Source organism: Sminthopsis crassicaudata, chromosome 2, assembly GCF_048593235.1.
Source record: "Sminthopsis crassicaudata isolate SCR6 chromosome 2, ASM4859323v1, whole genome shotgun sequence".
NCBI lineage: Eukaryota > Metazoa > Chordata > Mammalia > Dasyuromorphia > Dasyuridae > Sminthopsis > Sminthopsis crassicaudata.
In genome coordinates this window covers 577,019,611-577,039,089 of record NC_133618.1, presented here as the reverse complement: position 1 = coordinate 577,039,089, position 19,479 = coordinate 577,019,611, and the positions used below count along the sequence as shown (strand labels likewise).

Genomic DNA, 19,479 nt, shown 5'->3' with positions numbered 1-19,479 from the left:
TCAGTCCATTGAATTTATACTAGAAGCAATCAACTTTATTGTTGTTCAATTGCATATGACTCTGTGATCCTATGGACCAACTGTCCATGGAATTCTCTTGGCAAAGCTATTGGAATGGTTTTCCATTTCCTACTCTAGTTTTGGGCAGAGGTGAAGTGACTTGCTCAGGATCACAAAGCTAATATGTGCTGAGATTACATCTGAATTCTGGTCTTTCTGACTCCAGGCCCAGTGCTCTATCCATTTAACCCTCTTCCTAGCTGCCTCTAAGCAATCAACTACACTTGTGCCAAAAGAACTGAGTACAGAGATGATTTCCTTTTTGGCATTGCAATCCCAAGGTCTGGCACAATAAGTATTTTATAAATAATAGGTAGTTTAATAAGTAACTACTGAATGGAATTCCCTATCTGACAAAATGTTTCTGATGGTACTGATGACATCTCTTGGCAAAAGTATTACAAAACTGTGCTTTCATTTGTGTTGTCTTATACAGTATTCAAATATTCATCTCCAAGGTACAGAGTGATGAAAATAATAGTCCTATAAAAGTCATAATATGGAAGCAAATATAAAATCTTAATAGAAATTATTATACCTTTGGCTAATAAAGTTTTTGCTTTTAAAAAAAATGCCAAAAAATTTTGCCCTTGGTAACTGGTTTTATTAGAAATCTTCTTGATAAAGAGAATGAAAGAATACTCTGAAATATTGGCCTGTTTAATGTATTTAAAAACTGAGTTTTAATCACAAAACGATCTTCATATGTCAGAAATATTCTTGGATGAGTCTTTAATTTTAAAAGTATTCCTCACAGTCAATAATTTTTTTCATTTTTTCATAAGATAAACAATTGATGATGCAAATTTGGAGACACGTGAGAACACATATGCTTGCACCATTTTTCATAACTGCTAAAATACATGAGATGTCATTTTGTTTATGAAATATTCAAAATATTATGAAATATTTTGTCTTATTTATGAAATATTCAAACCTGGTTTTCTTGTAATCAATATCTTAGAGATACCATTGGACAGAAAATTATAAATGCATGATTCTGCTCAAAGCAAAGAAGTTTTAAGAAAAAGTTTTTCTTTTGTTAATGGAGCAGCTTGAAATTTTGGTGAAACACCCTTGGTTTCATGTTTCCAAGCTCAATAATCAGATAATCCCCCAGAATAGTACTATTTTGGGATAAAACTATGAAATATCTTGAGAAAATTAGAAATCAGAGGATATGGATTCAAATTCAGCCTCTGTCCTTATTACTATGTGACCTTGGTCATGTCACTTATTATCTTCAGGACTCCATTTTCTTGTCTATTAAATGAAAAGGATAGATTAGGTGACCTTGGGTATTAAGATATGTTAAGATTATAGAATATCTGCTAAAAAAGCAAGTAGACTCTTTGTTCTTATTTACAAGATTTCATTAGCTCTAGTGTATATAACTTAAAGAGCATCGTCCCAAAGAAAAATGAGTGAATTGAATGAGAAAAAAATGTTTCCCTTCGAATTTTTACTACAAGCAAACTGGGCCACTGGGCTATGTATTAAGAGGCACCACCTGCCATCCAATGACTATAGATGCCCAGTACCTGAAGCTCTGTAGTAGCAGGAAAGTTGAAAAAGCTCACCATCCTCTCCGTTCTGCCAGGCCTCTCCACAGAGAGTCTGTCCTGACCATTCTCTCAATGAGTTTCTTCCATAACATTCCATCCGATGTTACTCGGTACCACTCCTTGCACACAAGCTCAGCGGCACACAGTGATTTGGCATCCAGGTATGATAAAATGTTCTCAGCAATGTGATCTAAACCTCGAGCTGTGAGAAAACATAACAACAATGGGAATATGAAGGGGAATATTCCCCCCCCTTTCAAAAGGTCCTTGAAAGATAAAACAGCAATGGGTCTACTGTGAAGACACATCATTATCCCTAGTGGGGTCCAGTTTCTCTCTGAAACACAGAGTTGGATAAAATAAGTGTTAATATTTTTTTCCATAAAATTACAGAAATAAACAGCATTTTCCATCTTCCTTTGGATAAGGGAGTTAAAAGTTAACAACCAGCACAACCCTCAAGACATTAAAAATAAAAAGGAATCCAGAAAACAATATACATCTGTCTATATAGCACTAGGGGATAGGGATGTTCTATGAGTGGTATCTCAAACCCTACTATACAGATCACCAAAATCTTTATATTAGGGTCATTTCTCATTTCTTTTCCATAGAAGTTCAAGAGGGTTTTTTTGGTTTTTTTGATAAAACATTAATGTTTAAAATGTGGTAAGGATAGTGGTTACATATGTGGAGAAAAGGGTTAGTGTGCTTTGTATTGTAGTACTTGGACAAGGAGAGAGAGAGAGAGAAAATACAGATCCAAGTTAGGTATGACTTCTTTAAGAAGTGTAAGTGCAAGTCAGAAGCACAGTTAAAAAGGCAGATTCTCTTCCATCTTTGGAAATAAATTTTAGTGGGGGGGAGAAGGAAGTAGGGAAATAGTTCAATGAATTTGTAAATATTGTTAAGTATATACAGAAAAATAATTTCTTTGTATTTTAATAATATCACCATTAAAAAAAAGTAGTAAATGACTAAAAATGAAAGGATAATGGAATTATCCTCTTCCTCTAGAATACTTTCCACCCTGAATTTCAGTAACACTTCCTGCTCAAACCCTGATCCCTACATCTTTTTAGCTTAAGAATCGTGATTCTTATTTCATGGGGGGAAAAAAAACAAACAAACTGAGACTCTAAATTGAAAGTTCTTTCTTCTCCCTTCTTCATCTTAGATTATCATTATGATGCTTTCTGCCATCATCTTTTCTTCATGTTTCACTTCGAGAAAACATGCACAAATGATCCTAGTTCATCTTCCTTTTCCCTGTAGATTGCTCCATTAGTCCCAATGTTTTTCTTATGCTCAATCTCTCCTTGTTTATTGATTGCTTCCCTGACTACAAACATGTCCTTGTCTCTTATTCTCAAAAAACCTTCACTTGATCTATTCTTTCCTGTTAGCTGTTTGACATGCTCCTTTTCAGTATCTGTTGTTGAATCTTCATTTGTCATGTTTGCTAAATGTGGTTGACCCTCAGGGTTTTGGCTTAAGATCTCATTATTTCATTTGATGATCTTCTAGCTTCCACAGCTTCACAATTATTTCTATCCTGAAGTTTCTTAGATCTATTCTTAGATCTATTCATAATCTCTTCTAGACCACCTAATTCACATATCCAATTGCCTATTGAACATCTCACACTAGATGCCTCATAGATATCTTAAACTCAACATAACCCAAACTGAACTAATTATCTTTCTTTTCAAACCTCTTCACTTCCAAATTTTCTTGTTATTGTTGAGGGCACCTCCCAGTCACCCAGGCTCACAATCTAGGTGTCATCCTTGATTCTTCACTCTCTCTCACCTCCATAGCCAATCTGATTCAGTCTTATTGATTCTGACTTTATAACATGTCTTGTATGTGGCCTTTCTCTCAGATTGTTAGTGATTTGGTACAGGTCCTCATTAACTCATACTTGAAGTACTGCAATGGCTTTTTAGTTGGTCTTCTGGCCTCATTTCTCAAATTCAGTCCATCCTATCTTCCAATCAACTGTCAAACTGATTTTCTGATCATGTCATACTCCATTTTAATATTAGTTTATACCCAGTGTAAGAACCCCATTTCCTATTATAGAATATTTCTCCTGTCATAGGAACATCCTTTACTTTCAATGAAACTATATTTCCTCCTTTCTTTTACTTGTTTCAATCCCTCCCTTTGTTCCTCACCCACTCTCTATAGGCTTTTTTCCTGAGAAACTACAGGAGTTATTTTCCTTTTATTGTTAACCTATGATTTGGTTAGGGTACAACACGTATTCCCCTTCTATGTTCTTCTCCTTTCATGCACCTTCCCATTCTGCAGTTTAGTTCAACAATAAAAATATTGATTCTCTTATAGGCTGGTGGTTGGGGGGTTTAGACCATGTTTCAGGCTTGCTTTTCCACCATACTTCTATTTGGTTTAAATTTCACTTTCACTCTTATTTCCTTGTATACTTTCAGAAAGAAATCTCTTAATGGTCTTCTCAGATATTATTCAGTTATAACCTCATAACTATCTTTCTCTTTTTAAATTTTTTCCTTCCTCTCCCCCTAACCCTTCAGGGTCATTTATTTTGTAGATTGTGCTTTCACTGGTTTCTCTATTTATTTACTTATCTTTTATTTCTGTTGTCTGAGGTATCTGAAAAGCACAAAGTCTGCTCAGGTCTGTTTTTTTTTTTTTTTTTTTTTTTTGTAGGAATGCTTCAAATACCTATTTTATTGAACATCCTTACTTTTTTCACTGATGATTAGACTCAGGTAAAACCCCCACATTCAACAAACTCCAATGGTTTCCTATCAGCTTCAGAATTCAAATGCAAAATCTCAAAGCCCTTTAGTCTCTTCTTTCGAGATTTCTTATGTCCCCACTCTCATACTTTTGGATCCAATGACACTGGTCTCCTTGCTGTTTCATCAGCTCTGAGCATTTTTTCTGGCTATTCTTTGTGCCTGGAATGCTCTCCTTCCTCATCTCTACTTCTTGGCCTCTTTCCTTTCTAATTCACCTAAAATTCTACCTTCTCCAGGAAGCCTTTTTGCCAATCTCTCATAATTTTAATGCCTTCCAAAACAAGGTTTTTTATAGTAATTGAGAAAAATGCTCTTGTTACTACTGATTAGAGAAATGTAAATTAAAACAACTCTGAGACAGCACTTTACACCTATCAGACTGGCTAATATGACAGAAAAGAAAAATGATAAACACCAGAGAAGATGTGGGAAAATTGGGACACTAATACATTGTTAGTGGAATTGTGAACTCATCCCACCATTCTGGAGAAAAATTAGGAACTAAGTCCGAAGGGCAAACAAACATTTGCTCTAGCAATACCAGAATTAAGTCTGTATCCCAAAGAGAATTTTTTTTTTATATGTACAAAATACATATGAAAAATATTTAAAAGCAGTTCTTTTTGTGGTGGCAAAGAATTGAAAATTGAGGGGATGATCATCAGTTGGGAAATGGCTGAACAAGTTACAGCATATGAATATAATGGAATATTATTATATTATAAGAAATGATGAACAGGCGAATTTCAGAAAAACTGAAAAGATTTATATGAACTGATGCGGAGTGAAGTGAGCAGAACTAGAACACTGTACAGAATAACAGTAATACTGAGTGATGATCAATTATGACTTTGTTCATCTCAGCAATACAATGATCTAAGAAACTTCCAAAAGACTCATGATAGAAAATGCTATCTACATCCAAAGAAAGAACTGATAGCGTTTGAATGAAAATTGAAGCATACTATTTTCACTTTTTGAAGAGTTATTCTTTGTGTGTGTATGTATTTTGTTCTATTTCTTCTTTCACAACATAATTCATGTGAAACTATGTTCTACATAATTACACATAAACTAACCTTTAATTTGCTTACTATGTTGGTGGGGGGGAGAGAGTAAGAAGGAAAAATTTGGAATTCAAAATCTTTCAAAAAAGGAATACTGAAAATTATATTTATGTGTAACTGAAAAAAATACTATCAAATGAAAAATAAAATACAATTGGAAGAGAAAAACATTATGCCTTCCTTCTTTAATTATTTTGTACCTACCTTCAACATAGTGGGTTTGTTTTTTTTTTTTGGTTGTTCTTTGCTTGTTTTCGTCTCAATGGAATATGAACTCTTTGAGGATTTTTCAACATTGACCCTTGCAAAAACTTCTTGTTTCAACTTTTCCCCTCCTTCCCTCCCTCCCCTAGATGGCAGGTAGTCTCATTCATGTTGAATATGTTAAAGTATACATTAAATACAATATATGTATACATATTTATGCAGTTATTTTATTGCACAAGAAAGATCAGATTTAGAAAGAGGATAAGAAAAAAACAAAAATGCAAGCAAACAATTACAGAAAGAATGGAAATGTTATGTTGTGGTCCACACTCATTTCCCACTGGGTGTAGCTGGTTCTGTTCATTACAAATCAATTGGAACTGATTTGGATCTTCTCATTGTTGAAGAGAGTTATGTCGCTTGGGATAAGCTCTATGGAACACATTATTCAATTTCTTTTTGTGGTTTCTGGTAGCTTATTTAGATTTCTTTTCCTTCATATTTGAAGGTCTTTGTTGGTTGCTTTAAGAAATTGTTGTTTGTCACTGGAATTGTTCAATTTAACCACTATGTATTTTGGATTTTGAGTCATACATTTTTCCTGCCTGGAGAGAATCTACAAATTGTTTCAAATGGCAATTGTTCTTTTTGTTTAATAGTTTTCAGTCATGGCTAACTCTTTATGACCCCATCTGGGGTTTTCCTGATAAAGACATTGGAGTGGATTGCAACTTTCTTTTCTAGCTCATTTTAGAAATGAGGAAACTGAGGCAAAAAGGATTAAGCAACTTACCTGGGGTCACATAGCTACTAAGTGTCTGAGGCCAGATTTAAACTCAGGAGATTAAAAAACAAACAAACAAACAAAACAAAAAAAAACAAGGAAAAGGGCATATATGTACAACAATTTTTATAGCAGCTCTTTTCTGAAGGCAAAAAACTGGATATTGAACAAATTGTGGTTATGTTCTTATGATAGAATATTATTGCGCTATAAAAAATAATGAGCAGGATGCTCTCAGAAAAACCTGAAAGATATGATCTGATGAAAAGTAAAATATATCATGTACAAAGCAACAATAATATTGTAGGATCATGAGCTGTGAATAACTTGTAAGACAAGGACTTATGATGAATAATGTTATCCATTCCTAGAGAAAGAAGTGATGATATCTTAATACAGATTGAAGCATACTTAAAAAAAAAAATCTTTTTTTTTGGAGGGATTTTATTTTTGGTTTCATATTTTCTTTCACAACATAAGTAATGTGGAAATATTTTATATGACTACACATGTATAACTGATATTGATTTGCTTGTCTTCTCAATGAGGTGGAGTGGGGAGGGAGGGAGAGAATTTGGAACTCAAAAATTGTTAGAACTTGTTTTTACACATAAATGGAGAAAAATAAAATACTAAATAAATTTTGAAAAATGATGAAGATGCTCTTAGAAAAACATGGAAAAGGCTTTTATGAAATGATACAAAGTGAAATAAGCAGAACCAGGAGAACACTGTACACAGTAGCAGCAATTTGTATGATGATTTACTGTGGATAACTTAGCTATTCTCAGCAATACAATGATCTAAGACAATACTGTAGGATCTATGATGAAAGATGCTGTTCATTTCCAGAGAAAGAAATGGTAGAGTCTGAATGAAGATCAAAGATACTTTTCTTCTTTATTTTTCTTGGTTTTTTTTTTTTTTTTTGTCTGTGTTTTCTTTCACTGAATGACTTACAATGTGTTTTGATGATTATACATATATAATCTACATAAAATGTCTGCCTTCTCAATGAGTGTGAGAAGGGAAGGAAGCAGAGAATTTGGATTTAATATTAAATAAGGAAAAAAAATAAGCCCATGAGTTGGCTTGTGCATATGTGCTGGAGCATAGTGATCAATGGGAGGGAGATACTGGTTTAAATCATTAAGCATTAGCAAATCATTAAGCATTAGCCTTCTTTGCTGTTAGTTCATTGGATTGTTATTTTCTTAAAGTGCTTGACCCATGAAGTCAATCTCAAAGAGACCAAGAGTTATTAAATATTAACATTGATTATGTTTTACTGTGTTTACTTGTTTTGTTAAATATTTCCTAACAGCATTTTAATTTTGTTTAGGCCATACTACCGCATGTAGATTGTGAATATGTGTTTGAAATATCTTGCTTAGATTATGGACCCAGCTGAACTTGCTTGATCTTCACATAATTCCTATTTTGGAGAGGTTGTAAGGATTGGAGAAAGTGTCTCCAATCTAGCCCCTTATCTTATTGGTGATTTGACCTGAAAATTTTCCCCATGTTACTTAGTTATCACCTCTCCTGTATTTGACATTCATAATATATCTCACATCCATCTCTTTCACTCTACTTTTAGTCCCCTACCCTTTACATCTAACCTGGACCATCCTAACCAGATGCCTTGCCTCCAGAAATCCTTCTCTCTCAAAATCCTTTTTCTCCATAGCTACTAACTGATATTATCAACTGGACAGGTTTAGTCTTTTCAAGAAGCTTCACTGGCTTACTGCTTACAGAACAAAAATGAGATTCTGCTGGTGTTTGAAGCTTTTCACAATTCTTTTCCAACTTATCTTTCAGATTGACTTTGCCATATGCACTCTCCATTCCAACCAAACCAGACTACTTACTATTTCCCTCTTGGTACCAGTTGGTCCTCCTGCCTGGAATGCTCTTCCTCTTTCCTCTGACTTTTGGTTTCCTTAGCACTTTTTAAAGCTTTGTACAAATGCCATATCCTTATCTTTATCATTATTGTTGCTGTTACCCTTTCCTGGGGCACATAACCTCTTTTAAAAAAAAGTGTTTTTATTTTTTTGCTGGTTTTACATGTATATTGACTTTTTAAACACCAATTTCTTTATGGATCACGTTGGGAGAGAAAAATCAGAACAAAAGGAAAAAAACATGAAGGGGGAGGGGGGAACAGGAAAAAAAAGGTGAACATAGCATGTGTTGATTTACATTTAAACTCCATAGTTCTCTTTCTGGATGCAGATGGCATTTTCTATCCAGAATGCGTTAGATCACTGAACCATGAGAAGAGCCAACAAAGACATAAGCTCCACAGGTACTCTTAGTACCTGGCCCACAATAGGTATTTAACAAACTGACCAATAATTTTGGTAGCATCTCAGTGACTATTTATAGGATAAGTATAAGAACATTTTGTGTTTATATGTGTTTAGGGTTGTTGTTGTTTTTAAACCAGATAAACCTTGATATTAAAAATCTTTACCACCCATTCAATCCTATGTACTGAGGCTTCTGAAGAATAGTTGCCTATAAAAGAGTATGGTTGCACTAATAAACCTTCTCTTGGCTGCTATTCCAAATCATAAGTGAGACAGACACATTCAAAGTTATTTCTCTTTACAGGTCACATCAGAATTTTTATAAAGACTCATAGTTCAGAAGAGCCTCCTCTTTTCCCAATTCCCTCAGACACAAATTTTTACTAAATAAGAGAAAGAGAACACTAAGCTTTATTTTGTGTATTTTTTTCTCTCTGGATCATATACACAAGTACATGCTCAAAATCAACCACCAATCAAATGTGTTTAATGCTACTAATTCTGAAAGTCAGTAAGAATCTATTTTCTATTTAATGAGAGATAAATTTATAAATTCAGCACCACAATGTTTACTTTCAAGATATGATTAAAACATATTTGATAAAATTTAACTTTTGGGGTTGAAAAACATCTTCATATAAGATAGATTCTTCAGAGTAATTAATTTTTTAATGTAGTTGAAATTTATTAATTTTTCAATATTATTCTCTTTAAGAATTGATTTTAATGTAGTCACAATCTTTATATTTACCTAAGAGGATCATTTTCCAAAGTAATAATGCCTTTCCAGTATACTAGATTACTACCATTAAGCACTTAGCACAAAAGGAAAAAAAAAATTTCTAAAACTCTCATAGCCTCCATATTTATATAGTTTTTCAGTAGCTATTTGTTTACTAAGCACACTGAGGTTGTAAAACCTAGAGTTTACATATTTAACTTCATAACAAGATTCCTGAGGTATTCTTATCAGATTTTCAGTTAAAAATGTTTCCTATTCAGTACTGGAATTTATACTAGTTGCTGATCAAACTTATAAGAATTATTAATATACAACAAATATAACTTGAAACCTAAACTGCTTATATACATGTCAGGCAAGATATTTCTTAAGATATGGTTGGTAAATGAGGGCCCAAAAAGATCAAAGAGGATAAAAGAAACATTATTTTAAAACTAATTTTAAAATTATACTTTTGCTTTAAAGTGGCTAAGATAAAAGGGATAAGTTTAAAAATAAATATATTAAAATGAGGCAATGTTCAGATAAGAACCAAAGCCATTGGAATGTTAAGATATCATCAATCAATGTTATCAAAACTCTTTTTAAAAAATAGCCTATCCCATTAAAAAATGTGTAATTTGCAAAAAAGAGGATACATACCTGGCAAGGCAGTTATGAAATCTCTTTGTAGCATGGGTTTGAGGTATGAGTTTATGTGTCCATGCTGGTAGTGACACATCTGGGATATAAGATGTTCCACAAATTCTACTTGGTCAGACTCTGACCACTGTTCGAAATATTTGACGCACAACTCCTTCTCTTTCTCATAACTTGCAGAGAGTTTCCTTTGCTTGGGCACAATCATGCTGGAGGTGCCATTGGCAAGTTTTGTCTAAAAAGAGAAAATGAAAATAAATATATGACATTACAAGCAAAATTCAGGAAAATTTCCAACAATTTGGAAGGCATGTACTAGGCAAATGTCAGAATGATGCATCTTATCATATCATTCTGTTAGTGATCAGATACTACGACATACTGTCATTGTCTAGAAAGGCATGAGAAAAACAGTACCTGAACAGGGAATTAATTGCCTGTATTGCTATATGTAATAAGCTAAGAGAAACTATGATAAATAGGCCATAGAAGAGAATCATGTTTGGGAAATACAATTTTCTTTTTATCTTTCTGTCCTTAGTACACAGGAAAGACTTCTTGTACATTATAGGTGTTTAACAGATGTTTGTTGAATTGAGTTGAAAACATTCTAATAATCATTTTCTTAATAATAAAGCAAGAAAACCTTTGAGTAAAGAAGAACCAATGTATAAAAGGCTGTGCTGAAACCTCTAATAAGTTTATATCAAAAACTCAAATCCTATCCTTTATGTTATCAAAAAGAAAGTAATTATTACTTTTATGAAAACCCCATTTCTATACTTTAAAAGTTTTACAATTTTGTCAATATGAGTATTCTTTCTACTGATTTAAACTGCAATCCCTCTGAACTACAATAGACAATTTTATGTTTGCTGTGGCTAAAAAGATGATCATGTAGATGCCTTCAGATAAGTCTCTTTGAGCTGCTTTTCAGATGATGGATCCATTCTGTTCCTAGATTGGATATCTGAATGCCCTCAAACTTCATCACAATGCATGATAGCAAATAGAGGTGACCCTAGATTCTCATAGGCTATGATGTAGAATACTTCAAGCTGTGGTAGATAATTTCATCAACATCACTTATAGTATTAAAACAATGTTTATTAGAATTAGTACATGGAAATTATCTAATGATATGTTTTTAACATACTATCATCTTTGAAGATTCGATTTTTTTAGATGGTACAATCAAGCAATCTTTCAAAGTTATTTTGTTAAGTCTTTGGCATAATGCTAAAGGCAACCTTAATTTTGGAGTTTAGAGGAGATACCTGCTAAAATATATGTGATCAGATCACAGAGAAAGTAAGCAAAGCAAGAAAATAACATACCCAATGGCTACAACAATGTAAGTAGAAAGAGCAATGACAACAAAATGATAAAAAGTGAATGTTGCAAAATTACAAAAAACAAGTATGGCCTCAAGGCAGCTGTAACTCAGTGGAGAAAGCCCTGGGTCTAGAATCAAGACCTGAGTTCAAAACTAACTTCAAACACTTATTAGCTACATGACCCTAAGTAGTCACTTAACCTCTGCCTCAGTTTCCATATCTATAAAATGAAGGTAATAATAAGCACTCAACTTCCAGGATTGCTGGGAGGACCAAATGAAATCATTTTGGTAAAGTGCTTAGTACAGTGCCTGGCATACAGCAGGTAGTATAAATACTTATTTGCTTCTTGACCTAACTCCCTTCCCAAAGAAGAGCTAAATCTCCAATTCCTCTGCAGAGGTAGAAAGTCCATGGCTGTGGAAAATTGTATATATTTTCAGGGCATTGATTGACTTTGCTGATTTCTCTTTCTCTTTTTTTCTTTAAAATATATTTCTTATTATATAAGATAGCTCTTTAAGAGGAGAGAGGAAAGATCCTTGAAGAACTTTAGGTGATGTAAAAACAGAAGATAGCAATAAAAACTTTTTTATAATGAAGTTTGCATGAATGTAGCAATAGGGAAACAAGTTCAGGTTATACATTTACTTATAATGAACAAAGCTAAAGTATGATACTTTTTTCCTTTTCTTTCTTTTTTTAATTAAAGTTTTCTAATTTTCTTTTTTCTTTTTTTTCTTTTTTGCTGAGGCAATTAGGGTAAAGTTACTTGTTCAAGGTCACACAGCTAGGAAGTGTTAAGTGTCTGAATCCAAATTTGAACTCAGGTCCTCCTGACTTCAGGGCTGGTGCTCTATCCACTGCACTACGTAACTGCTCCCTACTTTTTAATTTTCAAAAGATTTGCACGAATAATTTTTCAACATTAACTTTTGCAAAACTGTGTGTTCCAATTTCCCCCCCTCTTCCCCTCATCCCTCTCCTAGATAGCAACTAATCCAATCTATGCATACATATTTATACAATTATCTTGCCGCACAAGAAAAATGAAATCAAAAAGGAAAAAAAATGAGAAAGAAAATAAAATGTAAGCAAATAACAACAAAATGAGTGAAAATACTATGTTGTGAACTATACTCAGTTCCCGCAGTCCTCTCTCTGGATGTAGATGGCTCTTTTTATCACAAGATCATTGGAACTGGTCTGAATCATCTCATTGTTAAAAAGGACCATATCTATCAGAACTGAACATCATATAATCTTGTTGTTGCCATATACAATGATGTTCTGCTTCTGCTCATTTCACTTAGCATGAAGTGCTAAGTGAAGTTTTTAAGGGTATGCAGTTTAATAGTCCTTTGGGCAAAATTCCACATTTTTCTCCAGAATGGTTGGATCACTTCACAACTCTACCAACAATGTATTAGTGTCCCAGTTTTCCCACATCTTCTTCAATATTCATCCTTGTTAAAGCATGACATAAACAAATGAACAATTAGTTTCTGAAAGTGAATTAACTGAAGAAGTTATTAATTTCCTAACTATTCCTTTCACTAGACCTTTAGTCATTGCATCCTCAGGACTGGATATATGCCCTGTGAGATTATATGATGTGCATTCCTTACAACCAAACTGTATTGACCACTGCAAATTAATCTACTCTAAACATGATCAAGGAAACCAATAAATAAACAGAGAGGCTATACTGTTTTGAACACTGACTGATTATCACTCATTGTATAATATGCCATGTTTTTATTTATATCTAACAAGAATGGATTAGCTCATTTCATTTTCAAGTAGAAGTTGCACTTGTGTAAAGATTTCTGGTAGTAAAAGATCTATAATATTCCCTGATACAGTTTTTCTTAAATACATAAAGTAAATATAGCAAAAAAGCTATGGTCTATAGTTAAAAAATAAAATCCCCAAATTTCAATTTGAGGACTTCTGAAAACCCACTAGGGCAAAATGAAAAAGTTCAGTTATTAAGAAACCAACAGGCTGTATATTAGATTGCGTGTGTGAGAGGGTAATGGTTACCAGAGGTGGTAGAATTGATTTGGTTTCCCCAGAAAAAGCCTGATGACTCAACCACTTGTGTGGAAGTCCCCAGGAAAGCTGACAAACTGCCTCAGCTTAATAGTAACAGTAACTATCTGCTCTGGCTGTCAACCCTTTTTCCCTTCTGCAACATATCTCTTCCTCCTCCTCTTTTCTTAAAAATCAATATGTAGCTTCATTAAAAAACAAAACAAAAACAAAAACAAAAAACCCACCGCCACATATGCCAGATGAAGTAAACAAACTGGAAGTTAAATATTTATAGAGCTGTCCTCCAGATCAGAGATTGGCAAATAGCAGAAGGCCAAAGCCCACCAGCAGTCCTTTTTTGTACAATCAGTAAACTAAGAACGATCTTTACATTTTAAAATACAGTGAAATTTTATTTGAAAATATAAAAAAAAACATTTTTAGTTCAATGGCCTACAAAACTATCCTATATTTGGCCATTTGGTCATAGTTTGCTGACTCCTGAATACAGCATTCACGGGTTAATATATTATTACATACATCACATTCAAAATGATCAAAGAGTTTCTTCTAGCTGTATTATAAGGAGAAACTGTGACTACAGTATCCTTTTACCATGTTAAAGTATACTGATTTTGTGAATTTACAGTAACATACACTTTGGAACAGAAAGGATTTTAATGTTTATCAAATTCCACATCTCTGACAAATAAGGAAACTGAAGCTTTACAAGGTCAAACAGATAGGAAATAATAGACTCAGGATGGGGGAATCGGGGATGAATAAATGTCAATCATTAAAACACATAATGACCAACTATTACACACAGGAAAAATTCAGAAAAGTGAAAGGTAAAAAAGAATAATTAATGCATGATGTTATGTCCAAGATCATAATTTAATTCAGGAGCCTATGATACAGTAGTTTGTTTGCAAAGTGGAATAATAAACATAAAAATAGGTAATGGTACCTCCCACAGAACAGAACTCATTCAATATTTGTTAAATTTTGAATAAATAATATTTCACATTTGTATGCCAGCATTTTATAGTTTATATACTTTCCTAACACAGAATCACAGCTCTGAAATTTAAAGGGGCTCCAGATGGTGTCTGTGCCAATCAGCAACTAAACAAGAATCTTCTTTGGTCATTCAGTTTTTGCCTGAAAATCTAAAAATAAGGAGGAAACCTTTACTTCTCCAACATTATTTTTTTAGGATTGTTCAGATTTTTTCCCATACATTTAACTTTACTTTTGCTTTTTGGAAACATCCATGCACAGATCTTAATGCAAAGGAATTCTAATTATTCTTCCATATAACAACCCTATCTTATTCTGGATTTCAGTATCCTCATTTGCAAAATGGAGGGGATAGACTAAATGATTTTTAAGGTTTTAGACCTATGATCCTATAATTCTGTGTCCTTCCCTAAATCTTTACTTCTTTGGGTGAAATGTTTTCAGTTTCCTTACCCCATAATATACCATGATCCTGAGACTCTTTATTTCCTAGTTGCTCTCTATTGGACATAATTCAGTTTATCAATGTCCTTCCCAAACTGTGGTGCCCAGAGCTAAATATAGTACCTAAGATGTGGTCTGACAGAACATAGTGAAGTAGGACTATCACCTGCCTGGTGTTGGAAATAATGCCTTTTAATGAAGATTAAGAACAAGTTAGGTTTTTTTTGATGGCTTTGTTGATGTAACTCTTGACACTGAGCTGCTATTTTAGTACAATCACAAGATATTTTAAAGATGGACTGTTGTATTCTTATGACTTCTTCACTTGCTATTTATGAAGTAGATTCTTTGAATCCAAGTATAAGATTTTACATCTGCCCCTGTTAAATACCAGTTTATTGGATTTAGCCCAACAGTGTGGCCTGTTCAGATCTTTTTAGACCCTATTATACAAAACATTAGCTGATTCTCCTGCCTTTGGTTTGACTATAGTTTTGAAAAGGATGTCTTGGGGGTTGCTGATTGACTGATGGGACTATTCCTTTTTCTAAGTCATTATTTGGCAAAAATTACAAAGAGCACAAGGCCAAGTACAAGGCAACATATTCCAATATGCTTGGGATAATCTACTACTTCTACTAATGTTTTAAAAAAAATTTCATTAGTTTTTCATAATTTGTTGATGAAACAGTTTGAACACTACTTCTTCTTCCAGGTTTTCACTATTCTTTAGGATATTTTCTAGAAATCTATCAGAAATTGAAGTCAATCTCAATAGTCAATAGTTTGTAGACTCCAGTCTTTATCAAACTTGGAATAATCACTTGTTCTTCTTAGTTCTCTGGTATCTCTCTCAATCTTTATAATATTTCAAAAAATCAATCACATTACAGGCAACATAGCTGAGTAGACAGAAAGCTGATCATAGGAAGACCTTCAAGGTTCAAATTTTGCTTGTGATATATGTGGCTTGAGTTTGGCAGGTTATTTAACCTCTCAGTTTCTCAGGCAACTCAGGCAACTTACTTATGGAAAAACACAAGTCCAGATTTTGACTAAAAAATCATCTAACCAAATTAATTATAGTGGTTTAGTAATCATAATTCTGGCTTTTCCACGACAAGGCTAGATGGAAAGTAAGAACTAAGAAAGAGTCAAACTTCATAATGTATGTATGATATTTTGATCAAATTTGCAGATGACACAAAGCTAGACAATTACCACACTGGATGACAAAGTCAGGATACAAAATGGTAGGAACTAACTAGCTACAACATTGAACTGAAATTAATAAGATGTAATTTAATAAAGGTAACAGTAAAATCTTACACTTTGGGCTAAAAAAATCAACAAATATAAAATAAAGGGGATATTAACTAGATACAGTTTATCTTAAAAAGATCTTGAAATTGTAATGGAATATAAACTACTAGGCTATCCCCTTATAAGATCTACAAAGAAAGACTGGAAGGTTAAGGCTGGATTAGACTGATTATGCAGAATAAAGGACAATGACCTAAAAGTGGGTTTATGCCCTTTAATATTCACAACTTTAAGTAAATTAAAATGAAGTGAGAATTTAAAGGAGTAATTTAATTATTCTTTTCCCATCCAAACAGCAGTTGTTAGAGAAGAGAAATGTTGAGGAAACTGGTACAGGTTTCCAGAAATGTATATTAGTTTTCTTCGTGAGATCACTCCATTAATATTTTAACAGCTTCTACAACAGATGATTATATATTAGGTGAACTCATAAGCATGTCAAATCTGATTAATAAGTGTAGAAGACAGGGAGGCATCAGAAAAAGAAATGTTCACATTAAATTTACATCTTGAGTAATTTTCAGTAATCAACCAGGAAAGTTTGATTTCTTCCTACTTTTTAAAAACAAAAAATATCAGGAAACATACAACTATCCTAATATGAAATCATTAAAGATAACAAATGCTAGAAAAGTCTTTCACATATCTTTTTCCTGTTGACTCATTATAAGGAAAATCTTATAATTAAAAGAAAATTAAAATAATGCCATCATTTGGATTCTTTACTGGGTTTTGTGATAGCCAAAGGTATAGAACAGGCATCTAAAATTTTTAAGTTTCAAAGGAAAGCCAATTATTTCCTTAGTAGGTTCTCTCATGCAACTTTATAGCTTCCAGGGTGATAGGTTCTTTTGTTCTAAACTAAAAAACTCACAGTGGTTTAATTTACTGCTGCATTATTATAGCTACTAACTACTCACACCTCCAAGGCTGGTAAACTCACTGATCTAGACAGTGCTACCTTAAAAGGATTTTTGGATGGGTCCTAGTGAAGGAAGAAAAAAAAAAAGGACATAATGTTTAATTATAAGAAATGATTGAAATAGGCACAGACATACCCCGGGTGCCTCTGCACTGCAGCAAGCTCTAAACTTGTTATCGTTAATGGTTTAAATTTCACTGTGCTAATCATTTCAGGACACAAGCCTTTCTTGATAATCTAATGAATTATTCCAACATCCTTCAGCAAAAAAAAAATCCTCCATGACAGCACTAATTACAAGACGTTTTCCCAGTGCTTATGTAAAATATGACAGAGCAGCAGCTTAGGGAATTGCAGAAAACTGCTTCTAATTTCCACTGAGAAACTGACAAACACCTCTCTTTCATCTCTCCCAGCTCTCAAGTAAGATTTAACTTTCTCATTTAGTTAATTACCGAGTGAGGATCATCATTTCCCCGGATCGGAGCGGCACAGAGCCTTTATCGTGTTAACTTGTGAACTTGATCGATGGCTGCTGCTAAAACTTAATAACTTCACCCCCTGGCAAATTGTAAGATAAATATAATAGGAGAAACTCTGACAGTAAAAACCTGCCAGAAATGAGCGCTGTGTTTATGTTTCTTTGCAGGCAGCAAAAAAACAACCGACAGCTTATTACTGGGTGCGTGTTACTTATATTTAAAAGACTCCAGGCAGTTAACTTGCTGCGTACTGTTCAAACTTTGCTCACAAGAAGAAAAAAACTAGAAAGCCTCAGTGAAATCTACATAGAAGAGTACGGAAGCAAAAATTGAAAAGTAACAAATTATTAAGTCATGTTTAGGTGTAAATCTTTAAAATGCTTTGATTTAGCATTTATAAAATGTTCCAGCAGGTAATAAAGTTAAGTAATAAATTTAAGAAAAAAAAAAAAAAGATCCTGAACTTTTAAGGCTTTGTAAAAGCTATCACTGGAGCCAATGCAGGAGAGAATTTTGCAGCACTGAGATTTTCCAAAGACTATGAGTCCATGTCTGAAGAATTCAATTAACTGCAGTATTCCTAGATCTCTGGCATCTCAAAAAACCCCCAGGGCTAGAAAATCATTCACTGACTATACTGTTTAACCCTTTCAGTGCCCTTTTCCAATTTAAATTACCCATTACAGAGAATTGTAACAGCAGTCTTTTTGTTAAATGTATATATGGACGCAGGAATTTAAATTTTAATTGAGGTAGAACTGGTATCCTGATATCCATATATACCATACTAACTAGGAAACTAAGTTTTATGCTCTTCATGGTGAATAGCTTACAAGGACAGCAAATATAATAGTAACTATAAACAAAAAAGTTTAACCTCACTAGAAATGAAAAATAGTAGAGTGTTTTGCTTAATAAAGACTATTAATAAAGAATATGGCTATTTATGTAATATGATAGCCCTAAAATAACTTTGCTGATAAGTCTCTAAATTTTCAGGTTTGTTTAACTTACATAAATATTAAATCAAAGAGTGGAAGGCTCTTAAGCCACTAGCCTACAAAAAGGTAACCTGGCTGTTTGCAATGGGCAAAAATATGACAGGGATTCCAGGACCTTATTTTGCTTAGATATTATATCATGTAGATTAAAATGTTTTAAGGATAATGTTGGCACCTAAGAAAAACACAAAAGACATTAGTGGGCCACCATTTTTTAACTTATAGGTCGGAGAATGGGAAAGCCGAACATTTCTTTGCATTCTATATGTATATTTATTTACCTAAGGACTTAATTTGTCAATTTGTTTGTTTTTCTTTATCTTCAGGCAGAGAATGAACTAATAATTTCACAGACACTAATCAAACTGTGTCTTAGGGAGTCAGAACCAGATCTCAAAATTATACTATGAAGCCATAAAAATTAAAATGATTTTATAAAGAAGGAAAAAAAAGTCAATTAATAGAACTGATTAGGTGCACAACATATGGAAGTAAACAGAATAATAGAATATATTATGTTTGATAAACCCATAGATTCCACTTACTGAGGGAAGGTCACTCTCCCTCGTTGAGAATTAAAAGCATTTTATAATAAGTATGTCAAGTTAGCAATACATTGAAGGAATGATCACTGGAAACCAGCAATGGCTTCAAAGTGGGGACAGCTTTTATAGATAACTTTAAGACAATTCAGATAGTCCACCTCAGTATTGGGGCCATTAGAGATGGGCCATTGCAA

General features: G+C 33.3%; 1 protein-coding gene across 15 annotated transcripts in view; it reads right to left on the bottom strand.

The window, feature by feature from the left end:
- BTRC (beta-transducin repeat containing E3 ubiquitin protein ligase) overlaps window positions 1-19,479 on the bottom strand; it is a 182,248-nt gene that overhangs the window by 21,007 nt on the left and 141,762 nt on the right. For all 15 annotated transcript variants that reach the window (XM_074295378.1, XM_074295375.1, XM_074295383.1 and 12 more), the window contains 2 exons: window positions 10,175-10,406; window positions 1,641-1,827 (listed from right to left, as the gene is read on the bottom strand). In XM_074295378.1, coding sequence (XP_074151479.1) covers window positions 1,641-1,827; window positions 10,175-10,406 — 419 coding nt within the window. The remainder of the gene's footprint in view (window positions 1-1,640; window positions 1,828-10,174; window positions 10,407-19,479) is intronic.